The sequence below is a fragment of the Scyliorhinus canicula genome, chromosome 2, assembly GCF_902713615.1.
Source record: "Scyliorhinus canicula chromosome 2, sScyCan1.1, whole genome shotgun sequence".
In the NCBI taxonomy this organism is placed as follows: domain Eukaryota; kingdom Metazoa; phylum Chordata; class Chondrichthyes; order Carcharhiniformes; family Scyliorhinidae; genus Scyliorhinus; species Scyliorhinus canicula.
Window position 1 is genome coordinate 92,266,719 of NC_052147.1, and position 25,510 is coordinate 92,292,228.

General features: G+C 50.3%; 1 protein-coding gene across 2 annotated transcripts in view; it reads right to left on the reverse strand.

Annotated features, from left to right (window-relative positions):
• The window catches only part of LOC119956118 (cytosolic phospholipase A2 zeta-like), a 194,768-nt gene that overhangs the window by 7,930 nt on the left and 161,328 nt on the right, over positions 1–25,510 (reverse strand). For both annotated transcript variants that reach the window (XM_038783011.1, XM_038783003.1), the window contains exons 16-18: positions 21,038–21,175; positions 20,049–20,156; positions 9,576–9,761 (exon numbers count right to left, since the gene is read on the reverse strand). In XM_038783011.1, coding sequence (XP_038638939.1) covers positions 9,576–9,761; positions 20,049–20,156; positions 21,038–21,175 — 432 coding nt within the window. The remainder of the gene's footprint in view (positions 1–9,575; positions 9,762–20,048; positions 20,157–21,037; positions 21,176–25,510) is intronic.

The window sequence follows — 25,510 nt, forward strand, 5'->3', positions numbered from 1 at the left end:
TTTATGTAGTACTGTGTGAAATGGTTTCTTAAAATCTATACAGACAACACCCACCAAATGCCTCTCATCAACCTGTTATTTCACAAAATAATTCAGTTAGGTTAGTCAATTATGATCTGCCTTTTACAAATTCCTGCTGACAATGTTTGATTAGCTCAAATCTCTCCAAGTGCCTAGTGATATTTTTCCCTGATTATGGATCCCAGAACATTACCCACCACGGATGTTTAATTAACCAGTTTGCAGTTGCTAGGACTTTCTTAAGTCAAATTTTCCACTGCTCTCAGCTCCCCAATATTGAAAGATTGAAAGGCTATGGTTAAGCCCTTCCGCGATATCTATCCCCATTCCTTTAGCAAGCTTGGATGCAAGTCATCTGGACTAGGTAACTTATTTAGCCTAAGCATAGCCTGCCTCCGCAGTATTTCCTTCCTTTCAATTTTCACACAATCCATTACCTCCACTATCTCCTTTTCTACCAATATTTTGTCAGTTTCCTCTTCCTTAGTAAACACAATACAAAGAACTCATTAAATATTATAGCTTTGCCCTGCACCTGGAAGAATATATCACTCTTTTTGCCCTGAAAAGAACCCAGTTCATCTTAGTACCCACTCATTTTTTACATGCTGATAGAAGACCATTGGGTTCTCGTTAATGTTAACTTTCTTTGACAGTCAGCTTCATCTCCCTTTGCAACCTATTGAATTTGATCTGGATTTCCTTTGAGGATAACATGCATCATACACCCTGCTTTTTTGTTCCACAATAATCGCTATTTCCCTCAGCAACTAATGAGCCATATTTTTGCCTTTGTTGAAATATATCTAGCTTGTATCAGAAGCATCACTTCCATAAAGATCACCCTGTGATGAATGTAGGAATTTCAGCTATATTGTATTACAAGGTGGTGACGGGGGTGTGCTGAGCAGGCGCAGGAAAGATGCTCTCTTCCTCAAAACATGGAATTAGGCATTTTAAGCTCAAAATAGTCCCTTAAAATCAGGAAAAAACACCGCTCACCTTCTTCCAAAGACGCCAGGACTAGATATGCTGAGCAGCAGCTCCAAGGGCCGAAAGGATGGCAAAGGCAGCAAAAGCCTGAAGAGACAAATTGAGGAGGCGGCAAGCACGCGGTACGACAAGGCCCCAGCCACGCCTGACCGTTAGGGACCACCAGGCCGCGCACAGAGCTCCCTTTCCCAACGGATTGAGGGAATTCCTTACACAGGAGCTCAAGGAGGCCATTAAAGTAGAGATGAGGGCAACGATCAAAGTGGTAGTGGCAGAAGCGCTGATCAGCCTGCATGCGGCCCTGAAAAGGCGGAGGAGGGGCGGTTGGAGACCCAGGACACAACCATAAGACAGCTAGAGAAGGCCACGACTGACCATAGCGACTAGATCGCCGCATTGGAAACGGAAATGGAAAGTTTGGTGGTGACACAAGGGACAAGGTCGAGGATCAGGAAAACCGATCGTGGCGCCAGAACCTACGCATAGTGGGACTACTGGAGGGAACCGAGAGCAGGAACTCCATGGAATACGTGGCCCAATTGCTGGGTAACCTGGTGGGGAGAGATAGCTTCGCCAAGCCGCCAGAAATAGACAAGAGCCCACCGGTCACATCGACCAAACCCAAGGCAGGGGAACAACCAAGGGCCTTGATCACAACGTTTCACTGACACCAGGACTGGGAAACAATCCTAAACTGGGCCAGACAGATAAGATCCTGCACTAGAAAGGACACCCGATCAGGATATATCAGGACATTGGGGTAGACCTGGCCAAACACTGGGCAAAATTCAACAGAGCCAAGGCAGTCCTATACAAGAAGGGTGTGAAATTTGGTACCCAGCCAAGCTCTGGATCACCTCCCAGGGCAGAGAACATTACACCACACTGGTGGATGCATTCGTCCACAAACGTGAGCTGGGAAGACAGCAGCAGAACCAGCGATGAACCCTGGTGGACTGGGACATTGAGAGACTGTTGTGCAGGATTGCACTGCCTTGTTTTGAATGTTGGAGCTAAGGCTCAGAAAGGGGAGGGGGGAGCAGACATGCAGCAGGAGAAAGGGAGGTTCAGACCTACCCCAGGAGGGAGGCCACCACACTAGCGCCAGGAATTACAGGTGGGGGGGGGGGGGGGGCAACCGTGACTTATCTCCCACTAGGGAGAGAGTGCCTAGCGGCAGAGGGGGAGAACACTGCAAATAGGGGGTATCAAGGGGGGTAAATAAGGAGGAGGGCAGAAATAAAGGGGGGGCACTAGCAGGGGCAAGAGAAGCATACTCAGCGGGAGAACAAAGGGATAAGGGGGGGCTCCAGGCTGGCTAAGACGGATCGCACATAAGACATAGGAGCAGAATTAGGCCATTCGGCCCATCGAGTTTGCTCCGCCATTCAATCATGGCCGATATTTTCTCATCCCCATTCTGTCTTCTCCCCATAACCCCATATCCCCTATTAATCAAGAACCTATCTATCTCTGTCTTAAGACACTCAGTGATTTGGCCTCCACAGCCTTCTGCGGCAAAAGAGTTTCACAGATTCACCACCCTCTGGCTGAAGAAATTCCTCCTCATCTCTGTTTTAAAGGATCGTCCCTTTGTCTGAGATGGTGTCGTCTGGTTCTAGTTTTTCCTACAAGTGGAAACATCCTCTCCACGTCCACTCTATCCAGGCCTTGCAGTATCCTGTAAGTTTCAATAAGATCCCCCCTCATCCTTCTAAACTCCAATGAGTACAGACCCAGAGTCCTCAACCCGTTCCTCATACGACAAGCTCTTCATTCTAGGGACCTCCTCTGGACCGTTTCCAAGGCCAGCACATCCTTCCTTAGATACAGAGTCCCAAACTGCTCACAATACTCCAAATGGGGTCTGACCAGAGCATTATACAACCTCAGAAGTACATCCCTGGTCCTGTATTCTAGCCCACTTGGCATGAATGCTAACATTGCATTTGCCTTCTTAACTGCCGACTGAATCTGCACGTTAACCTTAAGAGAATCGTGAACAAGAACTCCCAAGTCCCTTTGTGTTTCTGATTTACTAAGCATTTCCCCATTTAGAAAATAATCTATGCCTAAATTATTTTTTCCAAAGTGCATAACCTCACACTTTTCCACATTGTATTTCATTTGCCACTTCATTGCCCACTCTCCTAGCTTGTCCAAATCCTTCTGCAGCCCCCTTGCTTCCTCAATACTACCTGTCCCTCGACAGATCTTTGTATCATCTGCAAATTCAGCAACAGTGCCTTCAGTTCCTTCTTCCAGATCAATATTGTGAAAAGTTGTGGTCCCAGCACAGACCCCTGAGGCACACCACTAGTCACCGGCTGCCATCCTGAAAAAGACCCCTTTATCCCCACTCCCTGCCTTCTGCCAGTCAGCACATGGCAGCAAGGAACACAAAGGCATTGCAAACAGCCACTTTGGAGGGCCTCAAAACAAAGAGAAACCCCAGAGTGCAGGGGCTCATCCACATGGCGTACACATAGTTGACGGCCATATTGGGTGGCCTCCAGACAAAGAGAAATCCCGGAGCGTAGGGGCCTGGCCTCATGGTGAGTAAGGTGGCCACGGCCCCTTAACAAAGGGAAACCCCAGAGTGCATGGGTGCGTCCACAAGGTAAGTATGGTTGATCCTAACAGGGGGGTGGGGGCGGGGCAGGGGGAGGGCCTAAACTCCAATAGTCACCTGGAACATTAGGGGACTGAACGGTCCAGTGAAAAGATCCAGAGTCTTCGCCCACCTGGAAAGCCGACATAGTCTTCCTCCAAGAGGCACACCTGGGAGAAGGACCAACTGCGGGTAAGAAAGAACTGGGTGGGACCATTACTGCTACAGGACAAGATCTCGGGGGTAGCCACACTACTTAACAAGAGGACAATGTTTACAGCGACGAGGACAGTTACGGACCAAGGGGGACGATACGTCATGGTCAGCAGTGTCCTGGATGGGGCACTAGTGGTCCTGCATAACATAACATGTATGCTCCCAACTGGGATGACACGGAATTCATAAAGAACACCATGCCGGGTACCCTGACATGGACACACATTGACTCATCGTCAGATGGGACAGATGGACTTTAATTGCGTACAGTACCCTCTTCCAGGTACACCGGGTCTACACCAGGATCGACTTCTTTCTAGTGCGGAAACTGTTGTTTCCAGGGGTAATAAGAGCGGACAACTCCGCAATTGTAATCACCGACCACAATCCGCATTACATGGATGTGAGGATGGACACGTCCCTCCTAGCCAATAAGGTATTTTGCAAAACGATATCACAGGCCATTGACGGGTACGTTACCAACAGCTAGAATGGGAAGTCTCACCCCCCCATGCTCTAGGAGGCGCTGAAGGCTGTGATCAGGAAATAAATTATCACGTACAGAGACAGGAGAGATGCGGCTATACAACAACTGTTGTATACTAGATATTGGAGGTGGACGGACGGTACACTCCAGCCCCAACCTTAGATCTTCTGGGCGAGAGGAAAAATCTACAAATTGACTTTGACCTGCTCTCCAGGAGGAAAGCAATGCACCAATTCCGCCAGACTCGAGAGACCTTTTACGAGCATGGAGACAAAGCCCGCCACCTTCTGGTTCATCAGCTGAGAAAGCAGGCAGCCACTAGGGAAATAGCACAGGTTAGGGATAACTGTGGCAGGTTGAGCTTAGCTGGAAAAGGTCAACTAGGCCTTTGAGGTCTTCTACCGGGGGCTGTACACCTCCAAGCCCCCCAAGGAAGCTTCAAAGATGAAACAGTTCCTCGACGGACTGTACATGCCAGTCGTGGGGAAGATAGGAGACGGGACCTGGAAGCAACATTTGGACTGGGGAAAGTAATTGAGAGCATAACTCCATGTAATAACCTTTCTTAGCGTCACAAGTACGCTTACATTAACACAGCAATGAAGTTACTGTGAAAATCCCCAAGTCGCCACACACCGGCACTTGTTCGGGTATGCGGAGGGAGAATTCAATTCACCTAACAAGCACGTCTTTCGAGACTTGTGGGATGAAACCGGAGGAAACCCATGCAGATAAGGGGAGAACATGCAAACCCGGACGGACAGTGCCCCAAGCCAGGAATCTAACCCGTGTCTCTGGCACTGTGAATTAACAGTGCTAACCATAGTGCTAAGGGCCGATGCCTGATGGATTCCCAGCGGGCCTCTGCAAAAAATCCACCCCAGCACTGGCCCGCATCTGAGTGAGGTGTTCGAGTAGTCGCTGGTAAGGGGCTCCCTGCCACCAACACTAGCGCAAGCCTCAATATCGCTGATACCCAAAAACCCGACTTGAGTGCTGGTCCGACAGACCCATCTCACTGCTCAATGTAGATGCGATAATCCTGGCAAAAACCTTGGCTAGGAGGTTGGAGAGCTGCGTATCGGAGGTGGTCGCAGAGGACCAGACGGGTTATGTCAAGAGCAGGCAGCTAACATCAAATATCAGGCACGTGCTAGCGACCCCATCCGGGGAGAGAACAGCAGAAGTAATCATCTCCCTGGACGCAGAAAGGTCCTTCGACAGAGTTGAATGAAAGTACCTAATAGAGGTAGTGGAGTGGTTTTGGCTTGGATCAGGGTTCACCTCCTGGATGAAACTACTGTCCAGTGCTCCCATGGCAAGTGTATGGACAAATACCACCAGCTTTAAATACTTCCAGCTGCACAGAAGCATGAGGCAGGGATGCTGCTGTCCCTGTTGCAGTTCGCCCTGGCAATCGAGCCACTGTTGATCGCCCTCAGAATGGCGAAAGGCTGGGGAGATATCTGGTGGTGGTGGGGGGGGGAGAAGAGAGAACAGAGAGCATAGAGTTTCACTTTACGTGAATGACCTGCTCCTCTGCATCTCGAACCTCCGGGCCAGTATGGAAGGGATCATGAAGCTCTTAAGGAGTTTGGAGCCTTCTTGGGCTACGAACTCAGCCTGAGCAAAGGCGAAGGCTTCCCGGTGAACCCACACGGGAGAGGGACAGAGCTTGAGGGACTGCCGTTCAAACAAGCCCAAAACAAATTCTTCAAATTGCCCAAACTGGGAAAGGATTGACAAATGAAACCTGACGAGTCTGGTAGTGGAAGTCAGAAGGAACCTGCAGAGGTGTGACACACTCCCACTCTCCCCTGGCAGGGAGAGTACAGATGATCAAAATGAACGTACTGCCCAGGTTCCTCTTCCTATTCAGATCTCTCCCGATCTACAACCCACGGCCTTCTTCAACACGGTAGATAAACTGATCATGGCGTTTGTGTGTGTCTGTTACGGGGTGGGTGGGTAGAATCCGAGGATTCAAAATAGGGTCCAACAAAGGAAAAGAGGTATGGGTGGCCTGGCTCTCCTAATCCTATTGTTCTATTACTGGGAGGCCACAGCAGAAAGACTGAAGGGATGGGTAAAGGAACAGGGAGCAGAATGGGTGAGGATGTAGACGAGTTCCTGCGTAGGGACCCCCTCCGAGCCCTAGTCACGACCCCACTCACATTCCCTCCTACCAGATACTCAAGAAGCCCAGTGATGGTAGCCACGTTGTTTTTAAAAAGATAAATTTTAGAGTCCCTAATTATATTTTTCCAATTAAGGGGCAATTTAGTGTGGCCAATTCACCTAACCTGAACATCTCTGGGTTGTGGGGGTGAGGCCAACACAGACACGGGGAGAATGTGCAAACTCCAAATGGACAGTGACCTGGGGCCTGGATCGAACCCGGGTGCTCGATGCTGTGAGGCAGCAGTGCTAACCACTGCGCCACCATGTCGCCCACGGTAGCCACGTTCTGAACGTGGTATTAAATAAGACAACACTCCGGCCTAATTTTAAAAAAAATTTACTGTACCCAATTCATTTTTTCCAATTAAGGGGCAATTTAGCGTGGCCAATTCACCTACCTTGCACATCTTTGGGTTGTGGGGGCGAAACTCACGCAAACTTGGGGAGAATGTGCAAACTCTGTGCTGTACTGTTCTATGTTCCACACGGACAGTGACCCAGAGCCGGGATCGAACCTGGGATCGCAGCGCTGTGAGGCAGTAGCACTAACCACTGCGCCACCGTGCTGCCCTACTTCGGCCTAACTTTAATGTCCACTATGGTCCCCATCTGTAACAACCACAGGTTCACGCCCGCAACAATGTACGCCACCTTCTAAAGGTGGAGACAGGACGAGAAGACACTGATGATTAGCGACATGTACACAGATGACAGACTAGCTACCCTGGAGGAACTTATGAAAGGGTTCCTAAAGGGAACGAATTAGGTATATACAGATCAAAAACATCCTCCGTAGGGAAACGATGACAAACCCCTTGACGCCAGGACACTCGCTAGCTGAGGAACTGTTAGATGCGGGCGACCGAGGGAAAGGGAACTGTGGGGGTCTGAACGGACAACTGTTGGAGAAGGTACCCTGGACGAGACAAGGGGAAAATGGGAGGAAGAACTAGGCAGGAAAGCAGGATCGAAGCACTAAACAAAGCGAACTCCACCTCCACATGCGCAGGGCTGAGTTAATGCAGCTAAAGGTGGTGCACAGACCACACTGAACCAGAACCCAAATAAACAGGTTCTTCCCAGAGGTGGAGGACAAATGCGAACGGTGCCAGGGAGGTCCAACCAACCACACCCACATGTTCTGGGCTGCCCCAGACTGGTCGGGTTCTGGACGAACCTCTTTGAGGCAATGTCCAAGGTTGTGGGGGTGAGGGTGGAGCAATGCCCAAATGTAGCCATCTTCAGGGTCTCAGAGCAGTTAAAACTCCTGATAGGGAGGGGGGGCCTACGCCCTAGCCTTTGCCTCCGTAATCGGCCGTCAAAGAATCCCGCTCGGCAGGCAATCGGCAGCACCATCCAAAGCTGTCGACTGGTCATCTGCCCTGTTGGAATTCCTCCAACTGGAATGAGTCAGAATAGAGCTTCCACAAGACATGGAAGCCATTCATCAACTTGTTCCAAGACCTGTTCGTAGCCAACAACCAGCAGAGCAAGGGGGGAGGTGGGGCACAGAAGAGCCATGGATTGTAAAGGAAAAGGAAGGGGGGAGTGGGGGGAGGAAGAAAAAAACCATCAAAAAAACTGAACGACACAAGCGACAGAGCCTCAGAAGACGGGCCCGAGGGCAAACGGGAAAAGCAAAGGGAGCAGCAAAACATACTAGGGCCAACACTGGGCTGTGCAACTAAGGCAGAGCAGCCAAAAATGTGCAGAGTAGGTGGATTGATAATTGGGTACTCTAAATTTATATTTTTAAAAATATTGTATTAAAGTAAGGGTTAGTGTGTGTTTGGCTGTCGAAGTCATGTTTTAAAATAATCTTGGTTTGAAAGACAGCAATGATTTTAGGAGCCAGAAGTGCAATTAACCATTGTAAAAAGCCTGGACTAATGAAATTTTGTTTTGATTAAGGGGATTCCCTGGGGAAGTTTCCAGTTTGGTGAGATGATGTAATTGCTGGATGGAGCTAAGGGTTTATGAGTCAGCATTGTCAGCTCAGTTATGTATGAAGCTAGGACTGCAAATCATGTTTTGCTCTCGGCAGTTTAGTCAAAAAGAGATCAACAGTCTTTAAAGCAGTGCAGAAGGGGAAGCTGAAACAGCTTTTAAAGACATACAGCCAGAATTTCTGCATGGGTCTGACCGGAGGTAGACCTTCTCTGTAAAGCAATGTCAGGAGATCTCTTTCTCAAAGAATAACTCTGTAAAAAAAGTTTAAGGTGGATTGAGAGCGGAGATGGTTGTTTTCTTATTGGTCAAGTGGGAATAAAGGGAGCAATTAAGGGTATTATATTCACGATATTGAGTAGTATTGTTTAAGGGCCAATTGCATGCTATTTTCTGGTGTGATGTTAAAGATTTTAATACTGTGTTAGTAATAAAGTTTGTTTTAATATACCATATCCCTAGTTCTTAGTGCAATCACTCCTGGAGTGAGATATCTTTTCCTCAGTCTTACAAAATTGAAGTAAAATATTGGCGTTTCTGTCCAGTATCCTAGCCACTGTTGGGGCCTGGTCTGGGATCGTAATAACATATTTTCTGTCAGTCTCTGGTTGTATTTTACTCTGGCTGGGTCCCTTCTCATCACGGTGAAATTAGCCCTCTTCCAATTTAAAAAATCTATACATTGGATTGTTCCTGCTCTTCTCCATTATTGATCTATAGATATGACATGCCTAGCAAACCACTCAGTTCAAGAGCACTTAAGGACGGGCAACAAATGCTGGCCTTGCCAGCGATGCCCGCATGCCGTGAAATAATTTTAAAAAACTCATGCCATTCTAGTAATTTTCTGCACTTTTTCGAAGGTCTTAGCACCCTCCCAGTGCTCAGATATTGTGACAATACTCCACCCTACCTGTGTTTTGAAAAAGCCTATACCTGTCCAAGTATTTGTACTCTATCCCATTTGCCTTCAATATCACAGCTTGGCTATTGTAGGGCTCCGAATGGTAATGGTATAATGCAATTAGCACGTATGAACACTGGAGCATTAATACAAAATATATTATAAACATACAGACATAAAACTTGTCAGACGAATAGACAAGACAGATGAAGTACTTAGCCCACGCATGAAATAATGGTTATCCTCATACGTCCGATGCAGAAAGATGCCCCGTAGAAAGTTGCAGATCTCTGACCCTGTCAGGCGTGACACAAATAAATTCTTTAGCACGCTGTCCAGTAAGCTGGCTGGAATGATCGTCCGCATTTGAGGCTGAGATTGACTTCTTAGTGAAGACCTCTCTGTAACAGCAAAATACCAGCCTATCACTTTCAGATCAGGAGACCAGCTTTATCATAAGTGTAAACACAGTGGTTGGCACAAAACACTTCAGCAAGTGTAACCACAACATACAGGGTGTTAAAGGTTATTCATCATATATAATCAGTAAAAGTGTGAAGGTTCCACTAAACTGAAGGGTTCAAATGTTGACCGTTACAAGTTGTATTTCATTGACTATGAGCTCAGTGGTATCTCTACTAGTCACTCACAGCAATATGAACCTGTAAGGCAGTGTTCTTCAAACTTTTTTTCCGGGGACCCATTTTTACCAACCGGCCAACCTTCAGGACCCAATCCGGCCGAACTTTGCAACCCACGCCGGCCAATCTTCGCGACCCACGCCGACCGACCTGCGTGACTCACCATTTTCTCTTACCTTGTTTGCTGCTGACAAAAATGGAGGAAATGGTTTTGGGTCCCTTTGGCCCTCGTACACGCTCCTCCAATGGAATCTGTTGGATGAAGGTGAAGCCTTCCGGTGTCGGAAAGTATGGAGTGTCCCTCCATCTGTCCAAAGTTCTAGATTTGTTTCCTGTAAAATTTTATCAAATAAACCCCCCCCCCCCCGAACTTGTAAAAAAAACAAAAAATAAAATGAGTAAAATGAATGAAAAAAATTAATAAAACCCCCGAACTTATAAGAAAAAAGTTAATTAAAAAATTAATAAAAACCACTACAAAACTTGTAAAGCAAAAAGCTGCAACCGTTTAAAAAAATAGCGGCCGCACTGCGCATGCGTTCCCGATTTGCGCATGCGCACCGATCATCATGCGCGCATGCGCAATGCGGCTGATTTTTTTTTAACCTGTTCGCGGAATGCTCATGCGCGCACGATGATCGGTGCTCCGCGACCCTCCTGACACCCGCCCACGACCCACCCGCGGGTCCCGCCCCCGACTTTGAAGAAAACTGCTGTAAGGCATAAACATGTGCTTAAAAAGAGACATGGTGAATAATGAGGTTATAACTGTGTTATCATGACTTCCGGTTGCGGCTATGACCAGCTAAGTCGCACGTTTGGCTGCTCCTGCTACAAAGATGTTTTCGGGCCGATTGGAGGGCCCCAACGGCGCTGTAAGGACAAATCCCGGTGGGGGAAGGCTCCCTGAAGAGAACTAGACCAACTTTATGGTCGGTACCCGGAGTGGGGTGGTAAAGAAAGCAACAGCAGCTCCCAAAAAAAAGCGGGGGAAGAAGACCAAAATGGCGGCCGGTGGCGCACCCGAGGAATGGAGGAAATGGGCGGAGGAGCAGCAGGCCGCTCTCCTGCGCTTCTTTACGGAGCTGAAAATGGATCTCTTGGAGTCAATGAATGCGACGACCACCAGGCTGATGGGAGCCCAGGCGACCCAAGAGGCGTCGATTCGGGAGCTGCAGCAGGAGATGACTGCGAGGGAGGAGGAGGCCACGGTCCTCGTGGGAAAGGTAGAGGTGCACGAGGCACTCCACCTGAAATGGCAGAGCCGTTTTGAGGAGCTGGATACCCGAATGAGGCGGAAGAACCTGAGGATTTTGGGCCTGGCAGAAGGCCTGGAGGGGTCAGACCTCCCGGGATATGTAGCAGAAATGCTGAGCTCCCTGATGGGGGCAGGGGCCGTCCCTTCGCCCCTGGAGCTGGAAGAGGCCTACAGGGTCATGGCTAGGAGGCCAAGAGCAAATGAGCCCCCGAGGGCGGTGCTGGTGCGGTTCCAGCGACTCAGCGACCGTGAGAGAGTGCTGGAGTGGGCCAAGAGGGAAAGGAGCAGCAAGTGGGAGAATTCGACGGTGAGGGTCTACCAGGACTGGAGTGCGGAGGTGGCAAAGCGGCGGGCCCGGTACAACCGGACGAAGGCGGTGCCACATGTAAAACGGATCAGGTTCGGAATGCTGCAGCCAGCGCGCTTGTGGGTCACCTACAGGAACCAACACCACTATTTTGAGTCCCCAGAGGAGGCGTGGGCCTTTGTACAGGAAGAGAAACTGGACTCGAATTAGACCCAGGGGATACTTGGCGGCCGTAGCCGCTCGGGTACTTTCAGCTGAATTCTTTGTTTGGATTTTGAACTCTTGCTGTGGTTTTTCTTCTGATGTTTTTTCCCCCCTTTGCCAACTTCCCTTAGTTATTGTTATTGTGGTTATTCATGGTTATTTATGCTGTTTGGTAGAGGGCGACTGTTAAGTACATTGTTATTTGTTATCTATCTGTTATTTATAATGTTAAGTTGGGGAGGTGGGACGGGGGGGGGAGAGCAGATCGGGGATATGGGCTCCTAGGGGGGGTTCTTTACAGGCATGGACGGGGACGGGGGTGGAACTGAAGATGGCGGGGTGGGGTGTGGCAGGGCGAAAGCGCGGGCTTTCCTCTGTTTTCCCGCGCGCGGGGCAGAGGAGGGGGGAGGGGAGGAGTGCGGGGCGTGGCTAGCAATGGCGACCTTTCCCGCGCTGGAGCGGGACCAGGGAGGAGTGGCAAGGGGGGGGAGGCCCCCCCCCCCCCCCCCCCCCCCCCCCGAGCCGGGGGGAGTCGGAGTGTGGCAGGAGCAGCCGGGTCAGCGTGAACCAGCTGACTTACGGGAGTACGATGGAGGGTACATCGCGGCTAGGAGGGGTCCTAGCCTGGGGGGGGGGGGGGGGGGGGGGGGGGGGGGGGGGGGGGGTTAGGGAGGGACACCGGGTTGCTGCTGAAAAGACCAGAAACGGGAAGTGGAGAACTGGAGAGGTGGGGGGAGGGGGACATCGCCATGGGGAGCGGGTCAGAAGGGGAGGGTCGACCCGGGGCGAGCAGGGAACAGGACATGGCTAATCGGCAGGGGAAGGGGGCGGGTCGTCCCGCGACCCGGCTGATCACTTGGAACATGAGGGGGCTGAATGGGCCGGTCAAGAGATCAAGGGTATTCTCACACCTGAAGGGACTGAAGGCTGATGTAGCAATGTTACAGGAGACCCATTTGAAGGTAGTGGACCAGGTTCGCCTGAGAAGGGGTGGGTGGGACAGGTGTTCCACTCTGGATTGGACGCAAAGAACCGGGGGGTGGCGATTCTGGTGGGAAAGAGGGTGTCGTTCGTGGCGGAGGAGGTGGTGGCGGATAAGGAGGGTAGGTATGTGATGGTGAAGGGTAAGCTGCAGGGGGAGAAAGTGGTGATGGTCAACGTATATGCCCCGAACTGGGATGACGCGGGTTTTATGAGGCGCCTATTGGGCCTCATTCCGGGACTGGAGGCAGGGGGCTTGATCATGGGGGGGGACTTTAACACAGTGCTGGACCCCGGGCTAGACAGATCGGGCTCAAGGACCAATAGGAGGCCGGCAGCGGCAGAAGTGCTCCGGGGGTACATGGAGCAGATGGGAGGAGTAGACCCATGGAGGTTTGGTAGGCCGAGGGCGAGGAAGTATTCCTTTTTCTCCCACGTCCATAGAGTGTACTCCAGAATCGATTTCTTCGTGTTGAGCAGGGGGCTGATCCCAAGGGTACGGGAAGCTGAGTACTCGGCCATTGCGATCTCTGATCATGCACCACATTGGGTGGATGTGGAAATGGGGGAGGCGCGGGACCAGCGCCCGCTGTGGCGGCTGGATGTGGGGCTGTTAGCGGACGACGAGGTGTGTAAAAGGGTCCGGAAGAGCATTGAGAGCTATCTGGACTTGAATGACACGGGTGAGGTGCAGGTGGGGATGGTCTGGGAGGCCCTGAAGGCAGTGATCAGGGGAGAGCTGATCTCCATAAGGGCGCACAGAGAAAGAAAGGAGAGGCAGGAGAGGGAGAGGCTGGTGGGGGAGCTATTGGAAGTGGATAGGAGATATGCGGAGGCACCAGAGGAGGGGCTGCTGGGAGAACGGCGCAGCCTGCAGGTCAAGTTCGACCTGCTGACCACCAGGAAGGCAGAGACGCAGTGGAGAAGGGCACAGGGCGCGGTCTATGAGTATGGGGAAAAGGCGAGCAGGATGCTGGCACACCAGCTTCGCAAACGAGATGCGGCTAGGGAGATTGGGGGAGTGAAGGAGAGGGGCGGGAAGGTAGTGCAGAAGGGGCAAGAGTGAATGGGGTCTTCAGGGATTTTTACAAGGAGTTGTATCGGTCTGAGCCGCCGACGAGGAGAGGGGGAATGGAGGACTTCCTAAACAAATTGAGGTTCCCAAGGGTCCAGGAGGGGCTGGTAGAAGGGCTGGGGGCGCCAATAGGGCTAGAGGAGCTAGTCAAGGGAATAGGTCAGATGCAAGCGGGGAAGGCGCCGGGGCCAGATGGGTTCCCGGTGGAATTCTACAAGAAAAATGTGGACTTGGTGGGACCGGTACTGGTACGAGCCTTTAATGAGGCGCGAGAGGGGGGGGTTCTGCCCCCGACAATGTCGCAGGCTCTGATCTCCCTGATATTGAAGCGGGATAAAGACCCCGTGCAGTGCGGGTCCTACAGGCCTATCTCGCTTCTGAACGTGGATGCCAAGTTGCTGGCAAAGATCCTGGCAGCTAGAATAGAGGATTGTGTGCCAGGGGTAATCCATGAGGACCAGACAGGGTTCGTGAAGGGGCGGCAGCTCAACACGAACGTGCGGAGATTGCTGAATGTAATTATGATGCCGGCAGTGGAGGGGGAGGCTGAGATAGTGGTAGCGCTGGACGCGGAGAAGGCATTCGATAGGGTGGAGTGGGAATACCTGTGGGAGACGTTGGATCGGTTTGGGTTTGGGGAAGGGTTTATTAAGTGGGTGAAGTTGCTCTACTCGGCCCCGACGGCGAGTGTAGTGACAAACGGGAGGAGGTCGGAGTATTTCGGGCTCCACCGAGGGACCAGGCAGGGATGTCCCCTATCCCCCCTACTTTTCGCACTGGCGATTGAACCGTTGGCGATGGCACTGAGGGGTTCAGGGGGGTGGAGAGGACTGACTAGGGGAGGGGAGGAACATCGAGTATCGCTGTATGCGGATGATCTACTGCTGTACGTGGCAGACCCAGAAGGGGGAATGCCGGAGATAATGGAACTATTAGCAGAGTTTGGGGACTTTTCGGGGTACAAACTAAATTTGGGCAAAAGCGAGGTTTTTGTGATACACCCGGGGGATCAGGGAGAGGGTATTGGGAGACTCCCCTTCAAGCGAGCAGGAAAGAGCTTTAGGTACTTAGGGGTGCAGGTGGCAAGGAACTGGGGGACCCTCCACAAGTTGAACTTTTCCAGGCTGGTGGAACAGATGGAGGAGGAATTTAAGAGGTGGGACATGGTACCGTTGTCGCTGGCGGGGAGGGTGCAGTCAATCAAAATGACGGTCCTCCCAAGGTTCTTGTTTTTATTTCAGTGCTTGCCCATCTTCCTCCCTAGGGCCTTCTTCAAAAAGGTGACGAGTAGCATCATGAGCTACGTGTGGGCGCATGGCACCCCAAGGGTGAGAAGGGTCTTTTTGGAGCGGAGTAGGGACAGTGGAGGGCTGGCACTACCCAATCTCTCGGGGTATTACTGGGCGGCAAATGTGTCAATGGTGCGCAAGTGGATGATGGAAGGGGAGGGGGCAGCTTGGAAACGAATGGAGAGGGCGTCCTGTGGCAACACAAGCCTGGGGGCCCTAGTAACGGCACCATGGCCGCTCCCCCCCACGAGGTACACCACGAGCCCGGTGGTGGCGGCCACCCTCAAGATATGGGGGCAGTGGAGGCGACACAGGGGGGAAATGGGAGGTCTGTTGGCGGCGCCAATAAGAGGGAACCATAGATTCATCCCGGGGAACATCGACGGGGGATTTCAGAGCTGGTACAGGGTGGGCATACGGCAGCTGAAGGACCTGTTTATAGAGGGGAGGTTTGCGAGCCTGGGAGGGCTGGAGGAGAAGTTTGAGCTCCCCCCGGGAAACATGTTCAGATATTTACAAGTGAAGGCATTTGCTAGGCGGCAGGTGGAGGGGTTCCCCCTACTCCCCAGTAAGGGGGCGAGTGATAGGGTGCTCTCGGGGGTCTGGGTCGGAGGGGGGAAGATATCAGACATCTACAAGATAATGCAGGAGGCGGAAGAAGCATCAGGGGAGGAGCTGAAAGCCAAGTGGGAAGGGGAGCTGGGAGAGCAGATAGAGGACGGGACGTGGGCGGATGCACTGGAGAAGGTCAATTCTTCCTCCTCGTGTGCGAGGCTGAGCCTCATTCAATTTAAGGTGCTGCATAGAGCTCACATGACGGGGACAAGGATGAGCCGGTTCTTTGGGGGTGAGGACAGGTGTGTCAGATGTCTGGGAAGCCCAGCGAACCATGTGCATATGTTCTGGGCATATCCGGTGCTGGAAGGGTTCTGGAAGGGGGTGGCAAGGACGGTGTCGAAGGTGGTGGGGTCCAGGGTCAAACCAGGATGGGGGCTTGCGATCTTTGGGGTCGGGGTAGAACCGGGGGTACAGGAGGCCAGGGAGGCCGGAATACTGGCCTTTGCGTCCCTAGTGGCTCGACGAAGGATATTAATTCAATGGAAGGACGCGAGGCCTCCAAGCGTTGAAACTTGGATTAACGATATGGCTAGCTATATTCAGCTAGAAAGGATCAAATTTGCCCTGAGAGGGTCGGTACAGGGATTTTCCAGGCGGTGGCAAACTTTCCTTGACTTTTTAGATCAGAGATAGGCGTACGGGGTCGTGGCAGCAGCAACCCGGGGGGTGGGGGGGGAGGGGAGGGGGGGAGGGGGAGGGGAAGGGGGGGGGCAGCACTGGTCGTGGGGGGACATGCACGACTGTAACGCGGGCAAGTCTGCTCGCTGCTCATGTCTGAAACTGTAGGCTGCCTTGTTTGTTAAGTTGTTGCTTGGGGGGGGGGGGGGGGGGGGGGGGGGGGGGAGAGAGGACTGGTGCGCGCGAGAGGGCGGGCGAGGGAGGGATATTTGCCTAGAGGGATTGTGTTGTAAATAATTTAAAAATTAGTAGGGGTAAATGTCTGTATGGAAAAACTCTTTCAATAAAAATTATTTAAAAAAAAAAATAACTGTGTTATCATGTGCGACGGTAGCACCTTGTATTTATATATGGCCTCTAACATAAAATGTCCATGGGCATTCAAAGGAGCAATCAGCAAACAAAGCTAAGCCACAAGTCAGGACAGGTGGCCACACCATAGGTTTTGTTAAAAAAAAGGTACGTTTTAAAGGGCGCCTTAAGGGCATAGAGATTTAGGGAGCGAATTCCAGAGTTGAGGATTTGGGCCGCCAAAGTGGAGCAATGTAAACCGACGATGCACAAGAATTGGAGAAATTGTTGGAGTGTTGTCGGGTTGCAAGATATTAAAGTGATAAGAATAAGCGAGGCGGTGGAGGGATTTGAAAACACAAATTAGAATTTTAAAACCAAGATGTTGCTGGACCAAGAACCAATCCAGTGAATATGGTGAGACTCAGTAGAGTTCTGGATGAACTAAATTATCTGAAAATGTAAGGGAGGAGACTGCCCAGGAGAAAACTGGAGTAGCGAAGTCTAAAAATAACAAAGGCATGAAAGAAGGGTTCAGCTGTAGATGGGCTGAGGCAGGCAAGTGATATTACAAAGATGGGCGCAATGTGATGAATATAGGAAATTGTTATATATATTAAATTCTATATCTGTTGCACTAATATTTTTTTAAATCCTGGTTTAACATAAAGGCGGATGGTGGGTCTGCAAAAGAGGTAATTAAAGTGCCATAAAAGTAAGATAATCATTGATTCTTGTTTAAATGTATAAGGCGAATGAATGGCATCTTGTTTATAGAAAGACGGTTCCCTGGGGGTTTAGATAATTAAAGGGATTGTGTTTAGACTTGGGCAAGCATGGTCATGAATCTGAATGGGATAGAGATTATGCAGTTAATGGGAGGAGCCAGGTTTGTTGCAGGCAATTTAGCTTTTAGTCTGCCAAAGACAGAAGGGCTTGCAGCTTGTGTCTGAAAGGGTTTCTCTCTTTTGCTGAAAGCAACTCTAAGTGGCTTTTGACCTGTAATGGGCTTTGCTTAATTGGACATAGAGAGGGTATAAAGTGTTTCCTTTTATTGTGAAGAATTGTTTAACTGTTAATTGTAAGCTACTTTCTGTGATGTTAATGTGGTTGGTCATGTGTTAAGAATAAAGTTTGTTTTAATATAAAATATCCCTCTTTGTCAGTGGAATTACTCCTGGGCGTGAAGTATCCTTTCCTCAGTTTACAAATAACAAAACTGTTGTGGTTTCTTGTCCAGTTTCCTTACATACATTGGGGTCTGGTACGGTACCAAAACAGTAGGCAATCCTGGCGATTGAAAGCCTATGTTGTTGGAACATCAACTTAGGACCAAAAATTATAATAAGGGGCGGGATTCTCCAGGAATCGGCGGGGTGGGCTGAAACGGCGCAGTGGAGTGGCGGGGACCACTCTGTCGTCGGGCCACCCCAAAGGTGCGGAATCCTGCGCACCTTCAGGGGGCTAGGCCGGCGGCAGAATGGTTTGTGCCCCGCCGGACGGCGTGGAGGCCTTTGGCACCGCGCCAGCCGGGGCCGAAACGACTCCGCTGGACGGCGTGGGTCCGCGCATGTGCGGGAGCCTCAGCGGCTGCTGACGTCATCCCCGCGCATGTGCGGGTTCACCTTTGCGCCGTGGAGGCTTACACGGTCGGCACGGAGGAATAGAGTGCCCCCATGTGGGCCCGATCGTGGGCCAGGCCACTGTGGGGGCATCCCGCGGGGCCAGATCACCCCGCGCCCCCCCGAGCCGCCAGGTCCCACCGGTAAGGGACCTACTCCAATTTACGCCGGCGGGACCTGCATAGAACGGACATGACTTCAGCCCATCGCAGGCCGGAGAATCGCCGGGGGAGCCCGCCGACTGGCGCGCGCGATTCCAGTCCCCGCCAAACCTCTGGCGCCGGAGAATTCAACAGCCGGCTGGATTCACGCCATCCCCCACCGACCCCCCCCCCCCCCCCCACCACCGACCCGACCCCCCCCCCCCCCCGGCGAGGGGTCGGAGAATCCCACCCATGGTTGCAGCATGGAGATAAGAAATAGGAGGGGGTCATGGGGGGATCCTTGGGAACTCCAGAGATAGTGCTACAGGAGCAGGGGATGTTGACATCTCAAGTGATATTCTGGCTATGATTAGGTAGATAAGAACTGAGTTGACAGCAATCCCACTCAACTGGACAATGGTGGTAAAGAGGAGGATGGTGTGGCAACGGTGCCAAAGGCTACAGAGTGATTGAGAAGGACAAGGAGGAAAGTTTACCTTTGTCGCAGTCACAGAGGATGTCATTTGTACTTTGAACAGTGCTGTTTCGATACTGTGACAGGGACAGAAGCCTGATTGCAGGGGATTCAAACGTAGTGAAACATAGGCATGGATTCATGACGCGGCAACATATTCAAGGATTTTGGAGAAAATGGAGATATTTCACAAGGATAGATGAATCAAGGGTGTTTTTTTGCAACACTAGATAATGATGGCAGATATGAAGGGGAGGGGAAAGAGTGAATTGTTAACAATATTTGCCTGGGGAAATGGTGCCAGTTGGGAAGTTGAGTGACCAATGGTTTAGTGGAAATAATATTGAAAGAATAGCAGATGAGTCTCATGGACAAGATGAGCCCAGAGAGAGCTTGGAGAAAGATAGGAACGGAAAATGCAACTTCAGAACCAGGACTGGTTTGTTTGGGTGAAGGCGGAGAACTAACTGAATAGATGGTCTCAGTCTCAACAACAAAATGTCCATGAGTTTCTTGCATGTGTCGAGGACTGGTTAGAATCATAGGCCATTCGGCCCACCGTGTCTCTCCTGGCTATCAGGAAGAGCAATTCACTGAATTTCAAACATCCAGCCCTTTTAACCCTGATAATTTCTCCTCTTCAATTAGTGATCCAATTATAGTTGGAGGTGAGGGTGGAGGAGGGTTCCAGTGGGTAAAGCAAATCAGGGTTTATCTTTGCATTCCAGAATGATCCTGGAATAATGATTAGGTTTGGCTGAGGGGAACAGGACTCAAGGGTGCTCCATGTGATCAACCAAATCTGGCAATGCAAGCCTAAACCAGCCGTCCACCATAAACACTCTCAAGACTGAGGCCACTACACTTTAGGGAAGTGAAGTCAGATAGAGGCAGTACCAGAAGTGTATGATCAGAGTGAGAAGGTGCAAGAGTTTTACTGGGGAAAAAGGATGTCAATAGTTGTCCCATTCAATCAGAAGCCTCATGACTGAGCCCCTTTGTGTCAAAGAAAGACTTCCTGCACCTCACTCACTAATTCTGTACAAATGGCAGAGCCGGCAGTGAATTGTTGGCTTTTGTTATAAAACAAAGAGACAAATTGTTACCTGTTCCCCGGATAGTATCATTTAAGCTCTGCATCCAAGTGTTGGAGGTGCCAATCACCTCTGTCAGGATCTCCTCCAGGTTCACTGCAAAAGCACTACCCCACTGGCCTGAACATAGAAGAGGACAATCATTTTCATTGTTTCCCTTTTCTCAGTTGCTTAAATCGCCCCCACCCTGTGGGTGAAGAATTCCCCGTTCCTAACTGAGGGGAAGAAGAACCCCCACCCTCAGGGTGAGGAATATACTCCAGCCTCCCACTGAGGTTGCCCCGAGAATCCACACACTCCCCCAGAGTGCAGAACTTCCTCCACAAGACTGTAGAAGCCCACTCTAAGTGACGCCAAATCTCTCCTATTGTCCAGACCTCCCACTGTTCTAAAGGTCTAGGTACAGGCAGCGACTCAGTGCACCCTCTAAGAACTTACTCAAGCAATCATTCTTCATTGGTGAGATTGTCTGTATGTGTGAATAAATATCACACTCTCAGTCTGGGCACTGAATACTGAGAAGTGAGAACCTCTATTTCACCACCCCACCCACCAACATGTCCTTCCCCCACATCACTCCAGGAACACTGCCTTCAATTGTTTCACCCCTAATCCTTCCTAAAATAGCTAATACAATATAAATCTAATTAACACTAATCTACATACAAAATCATATAAATACAAACGACTTCCCCATGGGGAATTTGGGCCCATTAATGACAGAGAAAACAGTGGGATTATTATAGACAAACCTCTAGGATCTGGCTTGTTTCCAGGCCTGGGTATTAAAAGAAACAGGTGGGAAAATTGTAGTTGCTTTTGCCACAATTTTGTATCTTTGGAATGGAATATTGCAAATATCTATTCCTGAAGATAGGAGAGAGAGAAGGAACTGCAGACCTCTCAGTTTAATGGGCTCAAACGGTTGACCAGCCTACACCTGACCCTGTGCTTCTTAACACACTTCCTAGAGCAGCCATTACCCTAAATGTAACTCATACCGTGTAAGAAGCTGAGTCTTATCTCTGGGCATTTCTTTATGAGATATCCCATAAAGAACCGGCTTCCAAAATGCTGAACGGGGATATAAGCTCCATATTTTGGAAGTCCAGCTTCATAAGGAGTGTACTCAAACCATTCTGTAAAAGAAAGAAGATTTTACTTCATGTTGGCTTGTGATCTTCTTACCAAAGTTATTACGTCAGATAGCGTTCCATAATGAAATGGAATGAACATGTTCATACAGCCCTGAAGCCCTAAGTAGCAAATGGTTATTGTTGCTCAGCAAATATCAAGGTGGTTGAGAGTGCTTAGGAATAACACCCTTACCACTTTGGTCAACTTAGCATGACGCGCTACCAGACATTAATTGCAGAGTAACAGTAACTATATCTGATAACGGTGACTTCTGGTGGAGGCTGTGTAGTGAGTGGTGGCACACAGGGCAGCTCCAGCTCGAAGGCTTTGACTTGGGCACTTTATACACGTTAGTGGGGTTAGCTCTGGCAGGGAAGTAGAGCAGAACATGTAGAGGGAGAGGTTCGCCCCAAGACTGGCATGTCTACTGGCTACCAGACGCGGCAAAATAAAAATTAAAGACCTAGCAAAGGAACTGGAGGGGACCTGTGGTGCAGCAACAATTGTGAGAATGGCGGAGCTGGAAGGGCCGTCGCGAGTGTGAAACCCCGCGCTGGAGCAGTTGATGGCCTTTATCGAACACAAATTTTGCCAGCAAAGGAAGAAGTTGCATGGCGACTGTTCGAAGACCATTGATGTAACAGCAGCACCTCTGCGAGGGTCAATGGACCTTGTAGAGAAGTGCCACGAGGCACAGGGTGCGACGATATGCAAGGTGGAGAAGGTGGTTTCCAACCAGGGCGATTGGATCGTGTCCCTGGAGGCGGATTGGGGATCCTGGGGGAAACCTATGCAAGTCGCTGTGAGTGACAGTTAGGAGCAGGAGAACAGGTCCAGGCAGTAGAACCTGCGAATTGTGGGTCTGCCAGAGGTTGTGGAAGGAACAAGCGCCAAAAAATATGGTGTCGAGGACGTTGGCCGGATTGGAGGAGGAGAGGATGTTGGACAAACTCCAGAGGCGGACAGAGCTTACAGGGTCTCAAAGGTAGAAGCCGAGAGTGGGGAAGCTGCCACGGTTGCACAAGTTCATGGTAAAGGAGAAGATTCTGCGGTGGGCCAGGGAGAAGCGAGACTGTGAATGGGAAGAGAATCGTGTTAGAATACCAGGACATTTGTGTGGAGCTGGCAAAGAGGCGTAATGGATTCAACAGGGCCAAGGGTATGTTGTACCAAATGAAGATTCGGTTTGGGGTGCTGTACCCGGCAAAACTGTGGATCAGATTTGAAGGCTGGGAGTATTATTTTGAAACGCCAGAAGAGGCTGATGATTCAATTACTTTATAAGGAACCATAAACTGGGGGAGATCTGAGAGTTGGTGTGAAATGGAGGAGCTATATCTGTAAAGTTGGATATTATGTCTCTTGTGTGTTGTCGGAGGGTGGGGTTTTCTTTGCGGAGTTATGATTTTTAAGGGGGTAACCACCTCCCACTCCCCCAGGGGGGAGGAGGGTCACGTGGCAGAGTTGGAGAGTGAGCGTGGTCATTGGCGGAGAGGGGGACCATCTTGGATGGGCCCAGTTTAGGGTAGTTTTTGAGGAGGCAGAGCCGGAGTGGGTTGATGGTGGGCGGTAGAGGGCAGTGGAGACGTAAGACTCCAATAAGAATTGTAACGTGGAAAGTCTATGGGTTAAACAGGCCGATTAAAAGGTCTTGAGTTTTTGCACACCTGAGGAGCTTAAAGGCAGAGGCTATCTTGTTACAGGAGACCCACCTCTCGTTGCAGGATCAGGTTAGGTTGAGGCAGGGATGTGTGGGACAAGTTTTTCACTTGGGGTTTGGTTCGAAGTCACAAGGGATGGCCATTATGTTGAACAAAGGGACATGGTTTGTGGGGGTCAGGAAATTGCGGGACCGGGGAGGTGGGGGTAGATATGTGGTAGTCAGTGGGATGCTGCAGGGGATGGCGGTGGTGCTAGTCAACGTATATGCGCCGAATTGAGTGTACATACAAATGAGATGAGTTCACAGAGTTTTGGACTGCACAGGGGAACGAGACAAGGATGTGTGCTGTTGCCGTGTTTGCGCTGGCGATTGAGCTCTTGGCGATGGCCCTTAGGGAGTCAGTGGTGTGGCAGGGGATTGTGAGAGGGAGTAGGGAGCATCAGGTGTCGTTATATTTGGATGATCTGTTGTTTGTGTCGGATCCGCAGGAGAGTAAGGGTAGGATCATGGGAATATTGGAGAGGTTTGGGACCTTCTATGGGTACAAGGTAAATGTCGGGAAAAGTAAGGTGTTTCTTTTTTTTAAATTTAGAGTACCCAATTCATTTTTTCCAATTAAGGGGCAATTTAGTGTAGCCAATCCACCTACCCTGCACATCTTTGCGTTGTGGGGGTGAAACCCACGCAAACACGGGGAGAATGTGCAAACTCCACACTGACAGTGACCCAGAGCCAGGATCGAACCTGGGATCTCAGCGCCGTGAGGCAGCAGTGCTAACCACTGCACTGCCCCAAGTGAGTTGTTTCTGATGAATGCGGTAGGGCGGAGGCCAACTTGGGGATGTTGCCTTTCAAGGTAGCTAGTGAAAGGTTCAGGTAATTGGGGATTCAGGTGACGAGAAAATGGGCTAAGATGCACGGGTGGAATTTGACAATGTTGGTGGAGGAGATAGGAGGAATTTCAAGAATTGGGAAACATTACACCTGACACTGGTAGGGAGGGTGGTAAAGATGAATGTGCTGCCAATGTTCCTGTTTGTTTTCCAGACCATCCTGATCCTTTTCCCTAAGGTCTACTTCCGGAAATTGGAGACAGTGATTTTGGTGTTTATATGAGCAAGGAAGGTGCCAAGGGTAAAGAGGTCTCTGCTGCAGAGGTAGAAAGGCGGGTTGCCACTCCTGAACCTGCTGCACTATTATAGGACGGCGAATGTGGAGGTGAGGCGAACAGGATTGGGTTAAGATGAAGGAGGAAGCTTGTAGGGATTCTAATCTGAGGGCTATGGTGACGGCTCCACTGCCACCAGCTCCAGAGAAGTATACAGGGAACCCGGTGGTACAGTCAATGGTTAGGGTGTGGAATCAGCTGCAGAGACACTTTAAATTGAAGGGGATGTCGGTGTTGACACTGCTGTACGGAAACCATAGGTTTAACCCAGGGAAGATGGATGGGCTGTGGAGGGAGGTGGGGCTGGTGAGGGCGAGGGACTTGCACTTGGAAAGGAAATTTGCATGTTCGAGTTGCCTGAGGGGCAGTGAATTTAGATATATGCAGGTGAGGAACTTTGCGCTAAAGGAGTGGAGGACGTTTCCCAGGTTGACAGAATATACTTTATTGGAGCAAATGCTGATCCCAGATGAGTTGGGAGAGGGTAGGATTGGGGATATATACGGGTGGTTTGGGGAGCGCAGATGGTGAGGATCAAGGACAAGTGGCAGGAGGCACTGGGGAGGGGCCTGAGGCAATGCAGAGGGAGAATTCAACCTGCGCGAAGATGAGCTTGATTCAGGTCAACGTGGTGCATATGACCTGGGCGAGAACGGGTGGGTTCTTCCAGGGGGTGGCTGATGAGTGTGGATGGGGCCGGCGAATCATGTGCACATGTTCTGGGGTTGCAAGAAGCTGGGGAGATACTGGGAAGCAGTGTTTGGGATGTTATCTAAGATTGTGAGGGGGTGGAAGTCAGGCCGGACTTAATGGTGTCGATCTTTGGGGTATCGGAAGTGCTAGAGCTGCTGGAGGGGAGGCCTTCGCCTCTCTAATTGTCCGGCGAAGGATCTTGCTAAATTGGAGGTAGGATTTGCCGCTGGGGTGGGTGGCCTGGCTGGGGGACTTCTCTCTGGTTGGAAAAGATTAAATTTGAGTTGAGTGGGTCAGCGGAGGGATTTGAGACATGATGGGGATTATTCTTGCCGATGTTTGACAAACTGTTCGTCACGGGGGCAGGGAGGGGGAGGAATTGTACAAACTGTGGACTGTGAGTTTGTGTGTTTTTGTATATATTATTTTATTTTTAATACATTTAAAAAAAAAACTATATCCAATCACCAAAGGGTTGTGAATCTTTGGAATTGTCTACCTCAAGAAGGCTGTGAAATCCCAGTCACTGAGTATGTCTAATAGATTGTATGATAGATTTTTGATTAACAATAAAGGGGGCACGTAGCACAATGGTTAGCATTGCTGCCGACAGCACTGAGGATCCGGGTTCGAATCCCGGCCCTGGGTCACTGTCGGTGTGGAGTTTGCACATTCTCCCCGTGTCTGCGTGGGTTTCACCCCCACAACACAAAGGTATGCAGGTTAGGTGGATTCGTCACGCTAAATTGCCCCTTAATTGGAAAAATAAATAAATAAATAATTGGGTACTCGAAATTAAAAAAAAAAACAAAA